Below are 16,820 nucleotides of genomic sequence, written 5' to 3'. Positions count from 1 at the left end.
TGTTTTCTAAGGTGCTACAGAAACTTTTACAGTCAACCTAAAACTTAGTTTATGACTCAGCTTTTTCTTAAAATACACAGGGACAAACCGTGTTTATTCTAATTGAAAACCATGGTCTTGAAAGGGTTTAAAAGAGTGACTAGTGAAAAGAATCTGAAAAGATTCTGTTGTACTTACTCCTCGGCCTCGGCCTCTGCCTGTTGATGGTCCTCCAAAAGCATCATAGTTTCTGCTTCCAAACGTACTTTCAGGATAAGCAGGCGTTCCTCTCCCCCGAGAGCCTACAGGTGCAGGCTTCATATGGGGTGAAGAAAAACTGCTGTAGGAAGAGTAATTCTCTCTTCCTCTGTCCTCCATAAACCCAGGCCTCAATTTTGAACGGGAGTAAGGTGCTTCCCAGCTAGACCCGCCCTGGTTTCTACCTCCGAAAGAGTCAAGGCTATTCCGGTAGGAGCTCTCAAATCGACCACCATAACTACCTCCGAAGCGGCTTTGTTCGGGTTCATTAAAACCATAGCCAGATCTGTACAGATCTCGCCCACCCAGAGAAGACCTGGAGTCGTAAGACTCATAAGGTCCAAACCTGGAAAAGTTGCACAGTGAGGGAAAAAACAAAAGTAAGCTTACTAATGTTAGACAATTCAAAAGACAAATTATAAGATGACATTTATCAACTAAAATTCATTTATACCATACTGGTTTGCACAGTTCTACTTTTGTTGACACTTGATTAGGGCTGGGCAGTTCAATGTGAGATCAGATAGAAAGCTATCTGAGTCAGTTTCTAAATATAAATTGAGTTTGATAAACCTTAGCTTAAGAATCTTTTTAGCAGCTTTTCTATTTTATTAAGAAGAAAAGATTTGTCTTTCATTATTTAAGCCCAGCCCTAGTCTTGGAAAAGGTCATTTTCTAAAGTTCACAAGCTATTCAAACTTTCTTTGAATCCACCCCTAATACTGAAAATTACAAAGCATGTACAACATTTTAGCTTTCCATAGAAACACAAATTGAAGACTGAATAGATGTAGGCTATTTGTGACACGGAGCAAACCTTTTGCACCCCTAGTAATCTTTATCACAAAACTGCCTCATTGTGTCTGTAATCATCAAACTTTAAGGAATTATCTCAGGTTGTAAAATCTGACATTCTACCAAACTTCAGCCAAGGTCAGTAATTGATCCTTAATCATTTTTTACTTGTAGACTAATAAATCTAACAAATCTAAAAGGATAAACACATAAAATAGAATATAAAAGTAAAAGATCAACAACATATACCCTCTGCATTTGAATTTTCAAGGCAGATGAGAAAGAATATATTTTATGTCTTCAATTATTTGAAAAACTATTTACTGTCAAGAAATTATCACATAAGACTACTCTAAAAAGGGAGCACACAGTCTCCTCAAGGTTTTAATAGTCAACAGAAAAAACAAATCATATTACTTCTCACAAATCCTAAACATGGATTACAAAAGCTGCTTATCTTACAACAGTTTTATAAAGACCTACAATTACACATGAAATAAATAACATCTACAGAAACAGATTATGCACATTATATTAACAATGTAACACAGCAATAACTGATATACTGAAACATTTAAATATATTACTTCAATTATTTACAGATCACTAAATAGAAACTATTTACTTCTGAATCCTAGTAGCCATTTAAAAAAAATACCTTTTCTAGCTACAAATCTCAAACTATCTATCACATAAGAAAAACTGTAAACTGTTCATTTTCTTGATTTTTCTCTATTATAAACGAGTGACACACTTGAAGCAGAAAGAAGAAAAGTAAGCATCATCCAGTCCATCATTAAGGAATCCCAATCCTTCAATTTATCAGGAAGGACAATGGTTTAAAATTCTCCTAACCAGTTTTGCTTAATATTCAACAGAAAGCTTTGTGCCTCAAAAAGTAAACCAACCCCCTCTTCCTGAAATACATCAAGTCTACAACATGCAGCTGTTTAAGTCTGAGTTTTATACAATATCAACGGTGAAATATAAATACAATCTAGACTGTACTGAAAGTATATTCATGGCTTTAACACAATGCTCCTAACCTTAAGCACGGTGTTTTGGGTTTTAAGTAGTAACTGCCAATAAATAACTTGACAGTATTTTTTTATTATAACATATTCTCGCAACTTAACTTTAAAATTAAAAGAAATTTTATCTTAAATGTTTCTTAGAAGTTGAACATTGATAGACTGGTTCAGTGAAGCCCACTCTAATCAAACTGTTCTTCTGCTTTACATAGCCACCCCCCAACTAGAAAATATATTTTTTTAAATCATTAAAAGCTTCACATATAATATTTCCAAAGACATCTTTATGTCATTTGCTTAGGACATTTTGAATGATAAGGAGTTAAAAGTAATTTTTAAATGTTCCTATTAAAAACAGAATATTTTTTAAAAAATAAAAAATTTTAAAAAATAGAATATCTTACTCTATATTAAATTGAAAAGATAATAGTTATCTGGGGTTTTCCTAAAATGCCTGCCAGTGATCCTAAGATAATTTTTATACCCATTAACACCTTTAAACATTTAAGGTGATTATTCAACACCTAACAGCAAAATTTAAGTATCATAACATGCCTAAGGAATACTTAAAATATATTCAGAATCTTATAGTTGTCTATTTGGCCAAGTGATTAATCAATTTACCTGCTACCCCCACCACCACCACTGTGATTGTCCATGCCATATGACTGGTTTAGGTAGGAATCCATGGATCTTTGACCCCCATAGGATCCATGGCCATAGTCACGATCCATCCCTATAAGAGTTTAAAAAGAAAAAAATTAAATGCTGCTCACCTTTACTGGCACTCAAAAGAAGAAATTTTAGATAAATATCCTTGAATGTCAGACCTCCATAGGATCCAGGGCCATAATCGCGATCCATTCCTAAAAGAGAGTCAGTAAGAATTTGTCAGTAAAATATACTATTCTTTAAAAAAAAAAAACTTAGCAAAAACACAGTATTTTCACATCAGTACTTGAGATAATAATTTAAAATTAACACTTAAATTTACACAAGACGTTGAAGGAAAAAGCACGAATCTACAGAAAAATGTTTGCTAACAAAGCTTGATATTTCAAAGAAAAATAAATTAACTAAAAAATTCCATATTAGAATTATATTCAATTTAACCAATATTTGACTAGAAGACTAGAAGACTTTGTATTTGGTACTACAATGTATATAAGATAATTTCTATTCTCAAGGAAAGTCGGCATTTAATGTCAAAAGAGTTAAGTATACTATGGCATAAACACACTGTACTTGTTTTCTGCATCTAATTCTCTCAAGCTGTCTAAAAACTCAGAAGCAGCCACATTTTCCAACTAGTCATGTTAATGTAATTGAAAAAGAACAGGACCACTCTTTGGCACTGTATCTGTAAACAAAAAGGACTCTCAACACATGCTTAAATTCTCAAATTCCCCTGCATAAAGAAAATGAGTATAAATTCTAGCAGAAAACAGGGTACTAGGTATATTTTATTACAGTACAATTCTACCTATATCCCAACCTCTGATATAAAAAAGTAACAATTAATTTATAATAACTATGAAAATGAAAAATTAGAGCAACCATTTAGAATTCATTTTCTTAAAAAATCCCTTAAATATTTATATTGCCTTTTTCATCTTATGTATAAATACAATAGTATTACACAGAGCAAATATTTTATATTTTAACACTAAATTTTACTTACAATCATTTCATAGTTCCAGTCCTAAGAATAACAACATGACAACATTTTTACAAAAATACTACTCAGAATCTTGCAATTTTAAACCTGTAAGCAACTAAAACAAATTTAATCTTTTCAGTTTATAGATTTGGGAACTAAAGTCCAGAAGTGAAATAATTTTCCCAAAGTCTCACGGTATTCTCTTATCTAGCCTTATACTATTGCTTCTATGTGTAAATTTTTCATCTACAACCCCAAATATCTGCTTATGGAAATCTTCTGATCTTTTAAGTCTATTTCAAATACTAACCATTCATGAAAACTTTTGACTAATACTGTCTCACGTAAGTACTGCCTTACTTCTACTGACAAAAGCCTGTAGAACTCGGGTGGTACTATGATACTGTCATATATTCTGCTGTTTGTGGCTTCATTTGGATTTATACTACTAGTTTTGTGATAAGGAAATCTAATTTTTACTCATTTGGGGGGGGCGGGGTACCGGGGATCGAACTCAGGACCTTGTGCTTGCCAGGCAGGCATGATACCACTGAGCTAAATCCCTGGCCCACTAATTTTTTTTTTTTTTTTTTTTTTTGGTACCGGGGATCGAAGACAGGCCCTTGAGCTTGCGAGACAGGCACGGCGCCACTGAGCTAAATCCCCCACCCCTAATTTTTTAATTTAATACCTTAAATGGTAGTTCTCACAGAATGATCTGCTGACTACTGGGAGTTACTAAGACCCTTTCTAAGGCTTCCACCAGGTCAAAGCTACTTTCATAAACAATACAAGAGTATTATTTGCCTTTTTTCATGGTACTGACACTTTCAATGACAGTAGAAAAGCACTGGTTGGGAAAACTGCTGGCACTTTAGCACAAATCAAGGCAGTGGCACCAGATTGTATTAGCAGCCATTATCACACACCCACAGTGAAAAATAATAAAATAAAAATGTCATTTTCACTTACAATGTCCTGATGAAGCAGTAATTATTATTTTTTTATGAAATCATGACCTCTGATTTAATCACATCTTTTTTATATTCTAGGTAATGATCTACCAAGTACAATAAAGCAATTCTGCTGAATACCAAAGAAACACAGTTCTCTCCAAGAAAAGCTCAGTACAAGTGTTTGGTTTGTAAATTAAATTAGTCACTTTTTTTTTTTTTACAAAGAATACTCTTTTTACTACAATGAGAGACAAAAGCTATGGTTTTCAGACTTGGGCATTTAGAAGACAATTTCTCAAAAATAAATGAAGTGAAACTCACTTCAAGGAAAACATCTATTTTCTGCCAATAATAAAATTCACACATTCAAGTAAAAATTAGAATTTTATAAAACTTAGATCTGCCACTTTCAGCTTAACAGCTTCCCACTACATAAAGGCTTTTCTCATAAGGCTGCTACTAGATTTAATATGATTTTTAACTTATTGTACAATAAAACCTGCTACTACTTGGAAAATCTGCATTACCTCAGTAAATCAATCCTTTCCAAATAATTAATGTTAAAGAATAATACATGGATCCCTGGTACCAAAAAAATAATAATAATAATACATGATAAAAAGGCTCATTCTGTGCAGTGCAAGACATACCAATGGCTTTTAATATAACAAAGTACAAAAAGTTTATTAATACACAAAATGTATCGGTAAGATATTTTACAGTTTTTCCATACTAAAACTTCAAACCTAGTACTGTACACTTAATAATGCTCATCAATTCAAACTATCCATATTTCAAGTGCTCCACAGTCTCATGTGGCTAGTGGTTACCATAATCTGGGCAAAACACACTAATAAAAGTCAATTATTTGTCTTAAAAGTTGGTAAGAGCCAGGTATGTTGGCCCATGCCAATAATCTCAGCACTCTAGGAAAATGAGGCAGAAGGATCACAATTAAAGCCCAGCCTGGTCAACTTGGCAAGGCCCTGTCTCAAAATAAAAAACAGAAACATTTTAAAGAACTAGAGAGGTAACTCAGTTGTGAAGGTCTTGTGATTAATCCTCAGTACTGCCAAAAAGAGTGATAAGTATATAGTAAGTATATAGTGTAAGTATATAGTGTAAGTATACTGTTAACATATGCTAGCTACATCTCTCATTACAGAGGACAATTTTAAGATTAATATAAAGTTTTCAACATAAAAAGTTTCCCTCTAAAAACCCACATTAAAAAATAATCCTAAAATTAGGTTTTGTCAGCTACAGACAACAAAAAAGAAAACAGAAAAAGAAAAAAAATCTTGTTAGTTCAGCTATTTTTTTTTCTTTTGGTACTGGGGATCGAACTTGGGCCCTTGCGCTTGCAAGGCAGGCAGCGGAACCACTGAACTAAATCCCCAGGCCCTGTTCAGCTAGTTTCTGAGTTAACAATGATTATCTCTGGAAACAAACCCTTTAGTTTTTTAATTGTTTTTTATTTCACTACAGTCATAAAATAACTAGCATTTATTGAGCACTTACTATATGTTAGGTATTGTACAGTGCACAAAAAATAAAGCTACTTTTATATAGCAGCGATTCTGGTTTATTATTCACAGTACTATCACTATAAAAAGGAAAATCTTAAGGGCAAGGTCCTGAGTTCGATACCCAGTACCAAAAAAAAAAAGGGGAAGTTTTTATATTATACACAATGTTGTTATACAGAAAAAGATTTTTCTTCCAGGTTATAAAACTGAGTTTAAACATCTTTTTTAATTTTTATTTTTATTAGTACATGTTTATAGTATACAATGATTACATTCATTGTAAAGAGTTGGTTACATGTACATAACACATTAATTCTTTTCAAAAATCTTTTTTTTTTTTTGAGATAGGGTCTTATTATTTAGTTTAGGGTAGCCTTGAACTCATGGCAGATCTCTTCCTTTAGCCTCCATAGTGCTGAGATTACAGGTCTGTGCCACTACACTTGGCTGTAAAAATCATTTTAAAAGTAAAACTAGCCTGCCCTGGTGTTATGTTACATACCTGTAATCACAGCACTTTGGGAAGGCTGAGGCAGAAAGAGTCCAAGTTCAAGCCCAGCCTGAGCAACATAACTTAGCAAGACCCTGCCTCAAAATAAAAAAGGGCTGGGGATGTAGCTCACTGCAAAGACTGAGGTTTAATCCTCAGTACACCACACACACAAACTACACATTATCTCTTTACTCAGTATTAAACGAGAAAGTAATGTACTCTGAAAAAATAAAACTGGCCTAATAATTTCAATCAAGTCAGTTCTATCACTTGGATCACTATCATATATGTAAGACAGTCAAAAAGTGAAAATTCACACAACATAAGGAAGGAGTTGTGCAGTAGCCAAGAAAAAACTGACCTATTAGCTATCTGTGTGACACAGTCTTGGGTGGAACCACTTTTTATCAGCATCTCTGCACTACTAGCACCAGAGTGTAGGCTACAGCAATCTGTCAACTAGATTATTCTAGCAGCCTCTTGGTTTTCCCACATCCACTTTTATTCCCTGTTTACTCCAAAGACAAAAGTCAATATAATTCTGGTAAAATATAAGTTAAATTCATGTCCAATGCTCAGTATCCTCCAATGGCTTTCCATCTAAGTAAAAGCAAAAGCTTTAAAATGGTTCTTAATCAGGGTTCTTAGTCAAGGGGTAATCTCCCCCACCTCAAACCCGCCAGCACAGTTTCTGAAAACATTTCTGATAGTCCTAACTAGGGGGAAGGTGCTACTGACATCAAATGCACAGAGGCCAAGGATGTTGCTAAACATTCTACAGCACACAGGATATTCCCCTACAACAACAAAAAATTACTCCAATATGACAATAGGGCCAAAGTTTGAGAAACCCTGTCCTATATGATCTGCCCCATCACCTCTTAACCTGGTCTTACTATACATGCTTATTCATTCTACTCTAGCTATATTCGTAGAACAGAAAATGTATATACCCATTTTGGCATTTATTGCTCTCTCTGCCTACTAGAACGCTTGATCTTCCCTCGAACTTGCATTGTTCATTATTACTTCACTTCTTTCAGGTTTTCACTCACCTGTTTGCCTGTTTTGTGTGTATGTGTGCATGTGTGTGCAGTAGTAGAGACTAAACACACGCCTTACACTGAGCAACATCCCCGGCCCTTTTTAAATTTTTATTGTGAGACAGAGTCTCGCTAAAATGCCCAGATTGAGCACAAACTCAAGATCCTCCTGCCTCAGTCTCCCAGAGTGCTGGGATTACAGGCTATACTACCAACCCTAGCTTCTGTTGCTTTTTATATATAAGTAAATTACCTTTGATTTTTAATACTTCCTGGCTACACCTCACCTCTCTAGACTTGTCTTCAGACTCTTCAGTAAAAATCTATTGTGGTCCAATCAGTCTTAAGTTTCTCTGAAGCATATACTCAGCTCTGTGTTCTTGCTGTTACCTCTACCTGGAATGTGCAGAAACAATGGAAATACAACTTCCTTCCAAAAAATGTTGTGGAGGAAATCAGTATCTTAATGTATTTTCTCCAATGCCCTCTACTTCATTTCAGTGAAAAGCTAGAAAATACAATACTAAAAATGAAGTGTTACTGTTGGCTTCATTTGGTACCTACACATCTTTTAGTTCCTAAAGCCTGTAATATTCTTTTTCTAGACTGCCCAAGATTTGCATCCTCATCTCCTTTAAATCTGCGCTCAAATGTCACCTTTGTTGTGAGTCCTTCTCCAGCCACCACCTTTAAAATCACAACATGTATACATACACATGTCCTCTTTCCCTGCATTATTTTTATCCCTAGTAATTATTACCTTCTAATGGACAAGATTTACTTTTTAAATCTTATCTTCTGTATTCCTCATGCCACTATATTAAAAGCTCTATAAGGTCAGGAACGTTTTGTTCACTGCCAGTCCCAGCTCCTCAAACACTACCTAATATGCAATAGGTACTAAATAAGTATTTGTCAAATGAAGTCAAATCAAATCCCTGAAATTAAGTTTCTCATTTGTACAATGTAGATAACTAAGACCTCGAAGTAGGGCCAGGGATGTAGCTCAGTGGTGCCACACCTGCCTGGCAAGTGCAAGGTCCTGAGTTCAATTCTCAATATCGGAAAAGAAACAAAAAAGACCTCAAAGCACGTATTTTCGAGTAGTGGTCTTTAACCAAGGTGAAGGCCAAATCATGCAGAGTGCTTTTAGTATTACATGCCCTAAAATTAAGATTCAAGAGGTCTAGGGTACAACCTGAACTGGTAACGTTGGAAAAAGCTCCCCAAGTGATTGTAATAATCATCCTCAGATGAGAATCACTATTACAACTAAAATTAAGAGAAAAAAATAAAAGTCATACTTTTTTTTTGTAACAATGTACATTAATAAGGACATAAACTGCCCTTGCAAAATATTTCATTTCAAATCCTATCTCTAGACATGAAAGCCTATTTTCCAGTAAAGCCCTCTAGCATTCCAAATCTCTGATAAAAGCACTAGTCCTCCTCATTCCAGTTTAAAACCCTAGACTCATATTTATTCAGCCCTCTCAATTTTCTACCCATCACTAGTTGTCTCCAAATTGTCCATCTTCTCTAGGGGAAAAAAATTTTTTTTTAATTTTTTTGAGACAGGGTCTCACTAGGTAGGCCAGGCTGGCCTCAAACTAGTGACAATCCTCCTGCCTCAGCCCCTTCCACCAACACGCCCCGTGAGAAAAACAGTATTTTTTAAATTACTCTTACGGTTTATTTCTAGATGCCCCCCTAAAGCCTCATGTATTCATACATGGGGCTTTTGGGAGATGAATGGATCAGAGTCATGATACTTAACAACAGATTAGTCCCCTGATGAATTTATAGCTAATTGTGATTTGGGAAGTGAAGCCTGGTTGGAAGACATAGGTCACTGGGCATGTGGCCTGAAAGGGTCTATCTCCCTCTCTTCTCCCTTGATCTATCTCTTTGCTACCGCCGGCCATGCTTTGAGCTATTTCTCCTCTGTGATGCCCCTCTGCCATACTGTCCTGCCTTGGAAACAGCCAACTATGGCCTGAAATCTCTATAAACTATGCGCCAATATAAACATCTCCCCCTTTAACTTGCAGGTGACAGGTATTACATCTCAGGGATGAGAAAGTAACTAAGACAACTGCCATCATCATCTCCCAAATATAAGGTCTTAATATCCCGATATCTAAACTTATCAAAGTTTTTTAGATAACTTTCCAGATTCCAATCTAACTTGCAAGTTAGATGGATGCAAGTTAGTGAATGCAAATTAAAAGTCCCTTGGTCATTTATTTATGTCACTCTCCTCAAAATTATATTCTTCAATACATACTATCTCCTATACACTGCTGAGCCTTTTTAGCCTACATAAATTTCAATTTCTCTTCATCCTTAGATATGATAAATAAAAACTGTCTTTAAGATGGGGAAATAGGTCTAGAGAGCTCAAAGAAGCCAAATAAATATTTAAGGATTTAATCTCTGATCTATATTACTTCTAAATCTATGCTCCTATCTTTACCTATTGTCAGTTTCAAAACTCCTTACACTATAATTGAATATTACAAAGAAAAAATAATAATTTCCTTTTTAACCTTTTTAAATTGTTGTATGCAATTTACTGTGTTATTATACTATTTAACAATGACTTAACTTTGGTAACTATCAAAATACCACCCAATCTTACTCTGCATCTCTCAGTTTTATCTGTAGTCACAAGTTTAATATCATGTTTATGTCAGTAAATAATTAGGCTTCTTCATGTGCTCTTCCAGATAGCTCTCTCTATCATCAACACATTTGAACACACTGAGAAAGATCGCCTCAAAAACAATATCAAAATGCACTACAACAGAAGCTATACAGAATTAAGCCAATAATCCACTTAATCTAAGTTACTAAACACCAAAGGCTCTGATTCAACAAAAGAACTCATCTAGTGTTGTGTAATCCATCACTTAGAATTTGGTTAGGGTCTTTGTAGTAAATTAAAAGAATAATAATTGAAATAACAAGGACAAAAAATAACACTAATCTGAATAACTCCTAGCTTTTTCTAATCCCAAAGGCCCAGTTAGACAGTATGAGAACATTAACACTGAGGGAGCCAAAACAATTTCTGAAATAAGGTGGGACTGGGTTTTTACATAGATGTTTTATTTTTATGAATTTAAAAAACTGAAATGCAATCCCTCCCTCAACAAATTTAAGAAAAAAATCAAAGTAGACACTTACCATTAAAGCCCTGATAAGCATTCCTGCAAGCAGAGTGTGTATAATCTATAAAGACAGTCAACAGAAAGGAATTAGTGCATTATTAGCAAAAATCCAAAATTATACACTCATATATTCAAAAACAAACACAATTTTTAGATGCTATTAACTATATTACCTGCAAAATTAGGATACAAATAATTACCCATACCCATTTGAGAAATACCCATATATTCAAAAACAAACACAATCTTTAGATGCCACTAACTCAATTACCTGCAAAATTAGGATACAAATAATTACTAATATCCATTTGGGAAAACATCTCTCCTTCAATACCTCCCCAAATGGCATGTTCATCATCCAAATTATGACAATGTAATAATCAAGTTTGTAACACCTGATATGTACCTGCTAAGAGGGGATCCAGTACTAATTTATACTGAGTAGTAGAAAGGAGATAGGTGAAAAATATGTATCAAATGCAAAAAACACACATCTGAGAATTGATTCTATGTAATACAAATTTTTTTCAAAGTTAATACTTCTTTTTTTTTGTTACCGGGGATAAAACTCAGGACCTTGTGCTCAAAGTTAGTATTTCTTTATCACTTAATTTGCTCTCCAAAGATTTCAAAATTTTATCTGAGAAATGTAAATGCATATATGTATATGAGTGTGTCATATCCATCCAGGATGTGGCACCACCAAAAAGATGTGCCAATTTCCTTGTCAAAATTTAACAATGTTAAATCCCTTGATTAATACCGAAAGAATGGAATTTAATACAACAGTCATTTGGATACAACAGAACCCTGCTACCCTACACAAGACTGGATTCAGATACATTGTTAGTCAAATTCCATCTTCCATTAAGCAGTAGTGGCTTAGCTTGGTAGTGAGGGGGGAATATTTCACCTCTAACATAGTTTATAAGTGCAGGCATATGGTGATAATAAAAAGCAAACATACTAAGTTTTATTATTCTTTTTCAATTCGCTACAGAAAATGGATTGCTTTATTGCTCCCATTGTTCCCTCATCACCACCTTGGCAGCCTCTGCTGAACCTCGTGCACTGGTAATGTCAACAAACTTTAGCTTGATTACAAGAATAAATATTTTTATCTCCAATCTCAACTGTGGCTAACTTCAAAGCCTCATAGTGTAAAGGTGTCTATATCAAAATGAGTCCAAGTCCCACTAAAACAAAAACACCGTAGTATGCTGCTCTAAGAGCTAATTTCCTATTTCAAAGTAACTGAAAAGTATCCACAAAAGGGTTATTGTCCCCTTTCATATACTTATACTTGGAAGTTTTAACTCTTTGTAGTATGAAATCAAATCAAAAATCAAAAGCTCATTCTTTAAGACTCACGCTAAGATCACACCTCATTCTGTTAAGAGATCCTTTTTTGGTGAGGTTAGAGTCTTACAACTACTTAGTGAGCTGGTTTTATCTAGAAATGTCCAGTTATTGAGGATTAAACCCAGTTTAATCGTACAAGCTCTTTCCCATGCCTCCCTAACGCTGTTACTACATACTACTTTTACCTGGATATTAATTCCCATCAAAGCTGGGCAAGATTTGAAGGCAACCAAATTAGTGCTACATTGTGACCCTGTAAATGCGGTTTAAAGAAGTAGGGTCAAAGACGATTCAAAGATATTGTTAAAATTCCATTTAATCAGTAAGCCCAACAAAGGCTACCGTGTACGTGAAGGGCATCTGATGTTTGCTGTGCCAGAATTCTAAGTCCTATCCATACAACCCCCCCCCATTACTTTGGTTCACAGAATAATCGCAAGTCAGATATTTAAAACTAGATAATTTTGGTGAATAAAAGAGCCCAACTTACCAACAACAACAACAACAACAAAAACTTTGCTTTTCATTCTGTATCAACAGCTACTTATACATATAACACTTAATAAAGACTCCCTTTAAACTTGTCTTTGCGCTAAGACAACCAGAAACATTATCACCGTGAGTGAATAAGCCTCTGGAAATTCTGTTTAGCCAGAAGTCACTCGGGGTTGAGGATGAACCGAACGGACCATCTGGGTCGCTGCCCCGTGAGAAGAATGCGCGAAGAGCCGGGTACCAGGGCGAGTCCGGGGCCGGAGCTCGAAGGCATGCGAGCTCTGAGCGCGCCCTTCCCAGAACCTGAGCCCGCCCGGACCTCCCAGGCGCCTACCGAACCGAACCCGAATGCGCCGGTCCGCCGGGAAGCCGGCTACGTGCGCTGGGCCCGCGGCGGCCGGGCAGCCTCAGGGCCCACAGAACAAAGCCCACACGGCCATTTTGAGACTGCACACAGACCCCCGGTGCAGGCCACCCGCCTCCCGCCCACCGCGGAGGCCGGCCAGAAGCGGCGCTTACCGTCCTCGAAGTCCATGGTGAAGGCTCAAGGCTGATGGCCGCGGCGGTGCTGAGCTGAGCCCTAGCCAGAGACAAGAACCCGAAAGCTACGACCCCACACGAGCAATCCGCGCGACCGAGTGCAGAGCCGCCGGCCGGGAACCCACAGGCCACAGCGACGCTAGGGGCGGGGCCGGCCAGGCGCCACAGCGCAGCCTATCATTGGCTGGCGCGAGGTGGTGGGTGGGCCCACGCGTGGGGGCGGGAAGCAGGTACGCTGTCACGCTAGCGGGTGCTGACCCTCTGGAGCCGCCCAGGAGACAGAGGTTAAAAGAGAGCGCCGAAGAGCGGCCAGGACTGTGGGAAAGGGAGCTGAGCTTGCTGCAAGTTTTGCTGTACCCGCCCCGCCATGTTTGAACCTGGCAAGAGCGAATGCATCTGCTTGGAATAACTTCCTTCTGCCCGAAGTAATGACCATGTGCCGACTTCTTGCTTTCTATTGGCCACTGCTCAGAAAAAAATTGTAAGTACTTATGGAGTTACTGCCTCGGAGACACAGAAGTCTGGGACGTGCAGGGAACAGACTGCAAAATAGAAAACAATTACGGGAATGACCAAAGCCAGGCTGTTAGACAATTCTTGATTTTAAGGTGCAAATAAAGTTTTTTGTAAAAGTTTGCACTTGGGAAAGATCTATGGCAGGAGTCCTACAGAACTTGAAGGATGATCTCGCCTGCAACACACACACACACACACGCACACGCACATTGTTTTATTGCCAGTTTGAAAATAGTTGGGCACAGAAGCAAAGATACTCATCCACGGGGCAGTATAGAAAAAGACAACTGTTTTGGTCATTCTGATCCTGGAGTAGCTTGAACCAGCGTTCAAAACCAGAACAAATAGTGGCAGCAATGTGTTGATCACCAGACAGGTAACCACGAATCGAACTATCTGATCTTCTTCAGTGTCCAACCAGTTGCTAGAACCAAGTTCCAAGGAAGCAGCTTCTGGAAGTTGAACTAGAAGAAAACTAAAGAGTGTGTGTGTGTGTGTGTGTGTGTGTGTGTGTGTGTGTGTGTGTATTTATTACTGTAGCCTCAAATCTGGGCATGGCCTTGTTTCCTCTTCATCATTTTCCTTCTCCACCCTGATTGACTCACCTGTTCTCCACCCTTTTCTTGTTTCCTTCTTTTTTGCCCCTCCTGTACATGTTTCCTATTAACCTAAGTTGAACACATTGAAAATTGGACTCATAATTTCCCTCCTCAAACCTGTTCATCCTCCTGTATTCGTTCATCTGTTAGTGACATCATGAGCAACAACCCACAAATCTCAGGCAAAAGGCTGCAGTCATGAAGGGAAGACTCAGCCCTCCTCCAGCCTCACACCCTCAAACCATACTGAAATATTACATCTGTTTATTACCTTGTAAAATTGCTTGAACCTGCCCCCTCTGTATTGCCACCACCATTACCTGAGTTAAGACTCATTACTGCGCTGCAAAACTAGTACCTTAACTTCATAATTAATTTCTCTGTCCTTCAGCCTTCCCAGTTCTCAGCCTCCCCAGGGCTGTAATGATCTAAATCGAATCCAAACATGTTGTCATGCATCTCTAGCATGGTCTCTTAAGTCTAGTCAAAACTCCTTCACCTAGCTGGGAGTGTTAGTGCTCACCTGTACTCCCGCTGGGAGGCTGAGGCAGGAGGATCACAAGTTCAAGCCCAGCCTGGGCAACTTAGTAACTTAGCAAGAGCTGTCTCAGTTTTTTTAGAAAATTAAAAAGTGTTGGGGATGCAGCTCAATGTGAAGGCCATGGGTTCAATTCCCAGTAATGCAAACAAGTAAAGTCCTTTTTTTACATGGGGGGGGGCACATGGAGACAGGGTCTTGCTATATAGACCAGGCTGGCCTTGAACTCATGGTAATCCTCCTGCCTTAGCCTCCCAAGTGCTGGGATTGCAGGGGCATGGGCCACCACACCTGGCAAAGCCTTCTTAACCCTGAGCACGTGCAGCAGAATTTGGCCACTGTCTGACCTCAGCCATTTTCCTGCATTTCCCCTCTTTCTCTCTCCCACACTTTTGATTAGATCACTAATCAGATCACACTTAAGTAGATCACACTTTTGATTGGTCCTTGGCTACTGGCTTCCAAAACATCCCTGTATTTTTGTTTGTTTTGTTGTTTTTTGTAGGTTTTTTTATGCTACTGAACTTTTACTTATATCATCCCTTCTACTTAGAATAACACCTGGTTAACCCAACATAGCCCCAAAACACAACTCAAGATGTACTTTTTCTAGGAAACATTCCCAGATGTTATCCCCATCCCCCAGGCCAGGATTTCAAATATTACAATGCATGGGATTCACCTAGGGACCTGTTAGGACAGGTTCATGTTCAGCCAGCCAGGGGTAAGACCAGAGGGTGTGCCTTTCTAACAAATCTTGAGGAGAGGCTGCTGCTGCTGGTGGAAGCATACCCAGTGGCGCAAGGCTTTAGGCCCTATCACAGCACTGGCTCCTGTGCACTGAGTATTCCTCTCATGCTCTCCACATTTAAGACTCTTTGCAATTGGAATAAAGTCTTTATATTCTTAGTGCCAGGCACATATGTATACTAAGTAAAACTGGGTTCTCCTTCAAAGTTTTTAACTTTACTTATCACCTCCCCGCTCAATTCCAGGTAAAGAAATGATCTTATAACCTGAGGTCTCAGAACCTGGCATGACTGGAAGGAAATAAACACTGGGTCACTATCTTTTGTTCCACATTTTCATCTCTCTCTCTCTCTCTCTCTCTCTCTCTCTCTCTCTCTCTCTCTCTCTCTCATACAAACACGCACACACACCCTTTTTCTTCCCTAAAAGAGAAAACTGCCAGACAAGGAATTCCAAACTCCAGAAAAAATCTGGCTTCAGCACACACACGGAGAGCCAGGATACAAACATCCCTTCCCCTCTCCCTTTCTCTTTTCCACATAGGAACTGCTGTTACACAGGCAGATGAACATAAGCAAGAGAAACCCTCAAATGCCCGAGGCCATCAGGCTAGGCCCTAATTTACTTACTCAACAAATATTGATTGAGCTCCAAACACCTTTTTTCTGGTACTGGGGATTTGAGCACACTACCACTGAGCCGTATTTCTAGCTCATGTCTGCTGTAAAATACGTGGAAGATGAAATGGCATACAACTTTGCACAAAGGCTTGGGCCCTTAGGGTAAAAATCTGAACCTAGCAAGTGGGAACAGACCAGGTAGCCTGGTTAGATTCAGGGCAGGGGCAAGGTGAGTGAAAGTGGTAGTGTGCTTGGCTAGCACACACAAGGGACTGGGTTCAATCCTCAGCAACACACACACACACACACACACACACACACACAAACTGTTACAGCAGGTGACAAGTTAATAAATTCCACACCATCAAAGTTAATTTTAAAATATAGGATTTTTATGTGCAGAGATAAGGAAGAAATGAGAAGTTATGACTAGGACCTATTCCCGAGGAAGGTGTCAGAGAAGCCCTACCAGTGAGCTTGAGA

General features: G+C 37.9%; 1 protein-coding gene and 1 long non-coding RNA gene across 6 annotated transcripts in view; one reads left to right on the top strand and one right to left on the bottom strand.

The window, feature by feature from the left end:
• Znf326 (zinc finger protein 326) overlaps positions 1 to 16,820 on the bottom strand; it is a 204,810-nt gene that overhangs the window by 32,757 nt on the left and 155,233 nt on the right. The window contains exons 1-6 of one of the 4 annotated variants that reach the window (XM_021255411.2): positions 13,294 to 13,401; positions 10,934 to 10,978; positions 2,894 to 2,929; positions 2,688 to 2,799; positions 423 to 583; positions 178 to 294 (exon numbers count right to left, since the gene is read on the bottom strand). In XM_021255411.2, coding sequence (XP_021111070.1) covers positions 178 to 294; positions 423 to 583; positions 2,688 to 2,727 — 318 coding nt within the window. In that variant the 5' untranslated portion in view covers positions 2,728 to 2,799; positions 2,894 to 2,929; positions 10,934 to 10,978; positions 13,294 to 13,401. Of the gene's footprint in view, positions 1 to 177; positions 584 to 2,687; positions 2,800 to 2,839; positions 2,930 to 10,933; positions 10,979 to 13,293; positions 13,465 to 16,820 lie in introns of those variants that run through there. The other 3 variants (XM_004841303.4, XM_087213064.1, XM_021255413.2) reach the window with 3 other exon arrangements.
• The window catches only part of LOC147827649 (uncharacterized), a 35,572-nt gene continuing 32,279 nt past the window's right edge, over positions 13,528 to 16,820 (top strand). For both annotated transcript variants that reach the window (XR_015451970.1, XR_015451969.1), the window contains exon 1: positions 13,528 to 13,795. This is a non-coding gene — a long non-coding RNA (uncharacterized LOC147827649). The remainder of the gene's footprint in view (positions 13,796 to 16,820) is intronic.

The sequence above is a fragment of the Heterocephalus glaber genome, unplaced genomic scaffold (genome assembly GCF_053883595.1).
Source record: "Heterocephalus glaber isolate CG9 unplaced genomic scaffold, H.glaber_assembly_v1.0 deba00001442, whole genome shotgun sequence".
NCBI lineage: Eukaryota > Metazoa > Chordata > Mammalia > Rodentia > Bathyergidae > Heterocephalus > Heterocephalus glaber.
The sequence above is the reverse complement of the archived record's forward strand: the minus strand, read 5'-3'. Positions and strand labels throughout refer to the sequence as shown.